Below are 6,924 nucleotides of genomic sequence, written 5' to 3' on the forward strand. Positions count from 1 at the left end.
GCTGCTGACAAGCCAGGCCTTCGATGCTCAGGAGGCCACCAGATACTGGGCATCTCAGGCTCTCTACTGGCTCTTCACGCCTTGCAAAGGTAAGATAGAGCGGAAGCAGTCGCCACTTCTCAGCCTTCACAGCCCCGGCCATTACCTAGCGAGCAGGGCTGCAGAGAGAACATGGCGCCTTCATCGCAGCCCTGACCAGAGGGACACAGAGCAGAAGTGGGTTGGTACCTCCCGGGCTGACCTGGCTTCTGCCCTTCACCAGGTGCCTGGGACCATCTGGGACCTCCCCTGATCCCACCCCAGCCCCAACACACCTTCTACATCAGGGTGAAGAGTGGGCAGTTGGCCCAGAAGCCAGCTGAGAGCTCACCCTAGCTGGTCGTTCCCAGCTGCGGCTGGAGTCTGGCTCTTTGGCACCTCTGATCTGGCTCAAAGGGGAGGGGGAAGAATCCGGCCCTGAGAGCTCTGCCTGAGCACTGCTGGTTTCTTGTGCAGCTGTCGTGTACACCAAGACAGGGGCAGTGGTGAGCGTGCTGAGCAAGACGCAGAAGGATGCCAGCTGCAGAGAGAACCCTGTCCATGTTGCTATGGTGAGTAAAAGACTGTGGCTGGAGAGACAGACACACACATGGGAAAGGGGGGTTATTGGCTCCTTCCCTTGATGAGGAGCCGGCAGATGGAAATTCCTGGGTATGGGCTCCAGTGCCCACTCACATAGCCCTGGGCAAAGGCTGCCAGTGCCTCTGTCCCCATTCCCCGAAGAGCAAACCCACCTCCCCGGGCCGGGGCTCGCTGCTCACACTCGGCCTGTGCCTTTCCCTGCAGCTCATCGCGAAGCACCTGCAGTCGAGTGACCTCATGCCCTTCAGCTTCACCCTGCTGTTGGGCCTGCTGGAGAAGGAGGAGTGTGCAGACCAGCTGGCGGGCGTCATGGAGGCGGTGCTGAGAGAGCAAGAATCAGAGCTGCAGGGCCAAGTAATGGCTGGGCATTGGAGGCACCATGCTGACATCTCGGGCAGCTCCATCTTGCCCCGTGCCTAGAATTCCTGGGGCACGAGGGAGGATGTGGAGGGGAGACATCCCTTCTCACCATCATTGATCAATGGGACCCATCCATGCCCTGTCTGCAAGGGGGCCGCTGGGCACGGCCCTGTAATGGTTTTCAGGCTTTGATCCCAGGAGTCTGGCTTGCCCAGCTCACTCCCTGGGAAATGTGCCCTATCTCCAGACCCATCCCCCAGCTGGAGGAACAGAGCCTGCGGTGGGGTCCCCCGTGTCCACTGACTCTTTGCCCAGTGGGCATGGATTGACGTACAGGATGGAAATGCATCCCAGATGCTTAGACCCCACTCTGGTGCTGAAGCAGCCCAGGCATGTTGTCACAAGGGGAGGTACAGCCGGGATATCCGGGGGGTGGGGTGTCACTGGGCAGCGGGATTGGGACCCTTACTTCTACGGTGCTGGATGTTCAAGGTACCGAACCCAGAACCCCCCTCGGCTCAGTCACTCGCTAGGAGAGTTTATCCATGGCCTCCGCCGGGCCATGTGACCGCTGCCTTGTTTCTGAGCCTGCCCAGTTCCTCCTGGCCCTTGCCTGCCACCCACCCACAGCGGGGGTAGGGTCTCAGCCCCTGCTTTGCCTCCGCAGGTGCAGGATCTCCAGGCGGCTCTTTCCTACACACTGAGCCCACCCCGGGGGGGGCGGCTGAGTGAGGGGACGAGAGACATTCTCCACCTACTGGCCAGACAACACACCAAGGCCGCGGTCAGCATCCTCCTGAAGATGCCCTGGCCTTACAAACGGTGAGCGCCAGCCCCAGGGAAAGGATAGAACACCCCACTCCGGCCTCCAAGCCCCCCCTTAATGGGATCACTCCACAGCACCACGGTTACATGCAGCACAGACCCTCCCCTTGCACACAGGCCCCCAGGGAACAGCCCTGCCCCGGCATAGCCTCCCTGTCCCTTGGAGGGCTCCGTGTGCTCTGGGACCCCCGGCTCAGGGCTCCCCCAGCTGAGCTATTCCTAACACAGCTGTCACCCTCCCCCACTTTGTTCTGTGCACTGCTAACCAGTCCACCCCATCCCGATTCGGCTGTGCAATGGCTTGGCTGGCTGGAGGCCAGAACAGTCTTCCAGCCCCCACTCCCCGCATCACTACACAGACCAGGAGAGACCCCATGTGAGCAGGGTCACCTCCTCTGTCAGCATGGCCCCCCGCTCCCGGCAGGGCATCCCTCCAGGCTGAGGCAGGAGAGGGGCCAACCTAACTGCATTGCCCCCACAGACGCCCCTACACTGAGCATGTCCCCGCAGGGGCACCCCCTCCCCCCAGCTGGGAAATGCCCTCTCCCCCCTGGAATCCCAGCCTGGTATCTTCCCCATCACCACACGCTTTTAGACGTCTCATCCCACCCCTAGAGCCTGGTCTTCTCCGATTCACCAGCCTGCCAGGTTCCCCTGGGCCAGCAGCGCCTTCCCTGCATCCTGCCCAGAGCCGACAAGCACAGAGCCCATTTTACAGCCTTCTCCAAACCCCGCACCCCAGAGCCATGGCGTGGCCAGAACTGGAGCCTTGTTCCTCCTGAAACCCCCACACTCTGCCCCATGGGGAAGGAGCTCCTGCTCTCCTTGGCCACAGCTCCCACTCTGTGCCCCCCCCCCCCAGTTCAGGAGATCCAGCCCAGCACGTAGCCCTAGCCCCTCCCAAGGGTGGGCACCTCCTCACACCAGCCCCCACCCCTGAGCCCAGAGTCACTGCTTTCCCCCATGGGGGCTCTAACCCCAGCCCCTCTGGTTCCCATCAGGAGAAGGCAGCAAGGGAGGGAGGGGGCCCCCAAGCTGGGAGAAGTGAGTCTGGCCACGTCCACCCATCCCTTTCTGTAACACAGCGCCCCCTGGCAGTGCCCGGGCAGGAGGGTATGAACCCCTTAGGACTGGACAGTGCCTGAAGGGCCTTGAGGTCAGCCACCAGCAGGCTCAACCTGCTGCTTCTGGCCCGTCACCCCTCGGAGGGCATCATCCCTGGTGTGTACCAACTGGGCCCGTCCTCTGTGTGAATTCCTTACCTGCCGTCCCTCTGTCCGTCACAGCCCCGCCAAGGCCATCTGGAGATTCCTAGGTGCAGACCCCATGCTGACCAGGGAGGTATTGCACATCCTGCTGGACGACAGCCCAGAGAAAGGCCGGGCTAACCGTGGGCAGACCCAGGACAGGAGCTGCCCCCAGCCAGCCCGGCTGCCCCCGGCGGTAAGTTCCCATCGCTGGCATTCAGCCCTCTTTCCCGGCTGCATTCTGCGCAGGGCCACGGTCTTCTGACTGTATCTTTTCCCTTCCAGACCACATGCGGCCTGTGGGAGCTGATCGGGGCCTTGGGGCAAGCGGACACGCTGGAGGGACGCGAGGACGACCTGTTCGTCTCTTGCTTCCTCGCCATCGCCTGCCCCCCGGCACGGCACCTCTCGGGAGCCCAGCAGGACTTGCTCAGTGACACCAGTCCACGCAGGTAATGTGTGGGGCCGATGGATCCCAGCACCCACGCAGTGTCTGGGCTAGCCCCTAGGAGGGGGAAGCTTCCTTCTTGGACCTTCATTGTCCAGGGACCCCCGACACCTTCGGGGGACCGAGGGTAGGGTTACCATACGTCCGGATTTTCCCGGACATGTCCGGCTTTTGGGGGCTTAAATCCCCGTCCGGGGGGAAATCCCCAAAAGCCGGGCATGTCCGGGAAAATCGGGAGGGAGGGAGGGCTTGGCCGGGGCCGGTGCGGGGCCGGGCCGGGCTGGGGTCGCAGGGCCGGGCTGGGCGCGGGGCCAGGCGGGGAGCAGGGGCCGCGGTGCCGGTCCGGGCCCACGGGGCCGGGCCGCTGGGGGGTGCGCCGGGCCGGGCCGCTGGGGGATCCGCGGGGGTGCGCCGGGCCGCGGAGCCGGTCCGGGGCCGCGGGGGTGCGCCGGTCCGCGGAGCCGGTCCGGGAGCCGTGGGGTGCGCTGAGCCGGGGGGCCGGTCCGGGGCCGCGGGGTGCGCCGGGCCGCGGGGCCGGAGGGGTGCGCCGGGCCGCGGAGCCGCGTTGGTGCGCCGGGCCGCGGAGCCGGGCCGGGAGCCGCGGGGTGCGCTGGTCCGGGAGCCGGTCCGGGGCCGCGGGGTGCGCCGGGCCGCGGGGCCGGGGGGGTGGGCCGGGCCGCGGAGCCACGTTGGTGCGCCGGGCTGCGGAGCCGGGCCGGGAGCCGCGGGGTGCGCTGAGCCGGGGGGCCGGTCCGGGAGCCGGTCCGGGGCCGGGGGGGTGCGCCGGGCCGCGGAGCCGGGCCGGGAGCCGCGGGGTGCGCTGGTCCGGGAGCCGGTCCGGGGCCGGGGGGGTGCGCCGGGCCGCGGGCCGGGGGGGTGCGCCGGGCCGCGGAGCCGCGGGGGTGCGCCGGGCCGGGGGGCCGGGGTGGCGGGGCCGGGGGGTGCGCCGGGCCGGGAGCCGCGGGGGTGCGCCGGGTCGGGAGCCGCGGGGGTGCGCCGGGCCGGGGGGCGGTCCGGGGTCGCGGGGCCGGGGGGTGCGCTGGGCCGCCGGGGGCCGGCAGTGCTGGGCGGGCCGGGGGTGGTCGGCCGGGGCTGGCACCCCAGGGCCCCAGCCGACCCAGGCTGGAGCCGCCGGAGGGGCCAGCCTGGGCCGCACCTCCACCTCCCCCTACCTGCTTCAGGCTTCCCGCGAATTAAATGTTCGCGGGAAGCAGGGGAGGGGGCGGAGTTGGGGCGGGGCTGGGGGCGGGGCCGGGGCCGGGGCCCCGTGGAGTGTCCTCCATTTGGAGGCACAAAATATGGTAACCCTAACCGAGGGTTCAGATCAGCCAGGCTTCTCGTGCTTAGGAGCGGGCAGAACTGCCCCCGGATACTCAGGGAGCCAGAGAGCTCCTCAGAGTGGGCAGCTCAGCAGGGTGATGAAGGAGCTGAGCCGGGGGCGGGGGGAGGGGGAGCAGAGCTGGGGAGCAGGGCAGAGCTGGCTGCTGTCTCTATTTACTGTCTACTTTGAAGGCTTTGGGACAGGCCCGGCCTGTCACTGAGCCACTTCACCCCTTTTCGGCAGTGGGCCCTGGGGGGCAGGGCTCAGGGCAGCAGGGCATTCAGGGGGGCACTGCATGTCCTTTTCTCCCCAGGGTCAGTTTCCTGGGCGGGGCGGGGAGGGGCAATTTTCACATCTTTGGAGGAGAGCGAAGGTCACATCTGCAGACACTCCCCCCTGCCCCCACAGTTGCGGGGGGAGAACCAAAGGCAGAAGTGGGGCAGCTTCTAGGCTCACCCTGATCCGTTCAGTGCTGCAGCAAGGGAGTCCTGCCCGCCCCCACCCCGCCCAGAGAGCAGGAATCCCTGCATCACCATCTCCTGCCTCCTTCTCTTCCCAGCATGGCCGTGCAGGCCCTGGCGCGGGTGCTGCGCCTCAGGGGCAGTCAGACAGCTGTGGAGCTAATGGACCAGGAGCGAGGCTGGCAGCTGCTGGAGGAGGCCCAGCCCGAGGGGTTCACTCTCCTTAGCAGGTGAGGACAGAGGCTGGAGGAGTCACGTTCTCGCTCTGGAGCCCAGTGGGGCAGAGATGGGAGGGGGTGGCCGGGACCGGGCCGGATTCCGGCATGTGCAGGGTTGTCATGCACACGTCAACACGAACTCTTGTTCTCTCCCAGGGCCATAGTGACCCACCCAAACCTGGCTCTGAAGAGCATCCCAAAGCTTCTCCTTCCCAGCCTCCAGGCCAGCCAGGAGGGCGAACGCATGGCCTGCACCGCCCTGTTCGCAGAGGTGAGCCTGGAAGACCAGGGGGGAGGGTTAGCCAGGCCCAGAAGCTGATGGGACAGGGGGCCAATAGCTGGTCAGCCAATGAGAGATGGTCCCGGTGGTGTATTGCTTGTAAATTAATCCCTCTGCTGGGGGCTCTGTGGAGGGATTTGGGAGCACCCCACTGGAAGCAGAGGGAGCGTTCTGCCCTGCACATGTCACTTCTGTTAAGCTCAGCTGAAGCCAGCCCCTTGTGAACAGCAGTCGGTACGGATCTATGTCACCTCCTGGCCCCTGATCATACTCCCTTCCCCTTGCTCCTCCTGGCCTCGCCCAGCCCTCTCTGACAGCTCCTTTCGGTCCCTTTAGTTCCTCGGCAGCCCCCTGCTGATGGAGAATGAGCCCAAGGCGATGCGGAAGCAGGTTGTGAAGGCCATGCTGCAGCGGACAGAAGACAGCAACATCCACGTTCGAGGCAGAGCGCTGCACGGCCTCAGGAACGCAGTGACCGAGTTCCCGGACAAGGTGGGTCTGGAATGGCAGGAGACTAGGCAGAGAGGGCTGGGTAGGAAGCGCCTGGTTCCCCTTCTCCCCAGCCTGTGGCTCCTATGGAGCAGACTAGGCTGTAGGCTGACTTGCCCGGACTCTGGTTACACTCAGGCTGACAGAGCGTTGCTCACCGAGCGGCGTCCAACCCCTTCTCTGCAGGTCAGGAAAAAGCGAGACAAGATCCTGGAGAGTTTTGTCCGCGCCGTGTGCGAATGCTGCGACCCCCGCACCGTTCTGGAAGCCATGGAAGGGCTCTGCTGGATGCTGCGGGACCCCAAGGCGCCTCTGAAGGCTCACGTCGCCGTCCCACTGGCCCTGCAGGCGAGAACGTTCTTTGAGGATGTAAGTACCAAGCAGGGCAGGCCCCATGGCGCTATAGGGCACCCCACAGGGGAAGGTGCTCAGGACCTGCCTTCCCGTGGAGGGGGCTCAGTGTCCGATGCTGGCACATTTCTGGATTTGTGGGGCAGCTCAGCTCCTCTGCTAGGGAAGGCAGGGATGCAATCATTCTTGGGCCCTGGGCCCACAATTGTTCAGCAGCCCTGGGGCCCAGCAGGAAAGAGGGGAGTTTGCAGAGAATTGTCCTGTTGTTTGAACTAGCTGAAACCTCTCCGGGCTCCGCAGCTG

General features: G+C 65.8%; 1 protein-coding gene across 1 annotated transcript; it reads left to right on the top strand.

Moving 5' to 3' along the window:
- Window positions 1–495: 495 nt before the first annotated feature.
- Window positions 496–6,694, top strand: LOC135980414 (maestro heat-like repeat-containing protein family member 1; the record flags this gene model as incomplete). The annotated part of the gene is made up of 9 exons (XM_065580414.1): window positions 496–590; window positions 826–975; window positions 1,649–1,803; window positions 3,093–3,249; window positions 3,339–3,505; window positions 5,382–5,513; window positions 5,658–5,772; window positions 6,118–6,273; window positions 6,457–6,694. Coding segments are annotated over 9 exons (1,365 nt in total), but the record flags the coding sequence as incomplete, so codon positions are not given.
- Between the last annotated feature and the right edge of the window lie 230 nt (window positions 6,695–6,924).

The sequence above is a fragment of the Chrysemys picta genome, unplaced genomic scaffold (assembly GCF_011386835.1).
Source record: "Chrysemys picta bellii isolate R12L10 unplaced genomic scaffold, ASM1138683v2 scaf3135, whole genome shotgun sequence".
NCBI classification, from domain to species: domain Eukaryota; kingdom Metazoa; phylum Chordata; order Testudines; family Emydidae; genus Chrysemys; species Chrysemys picta.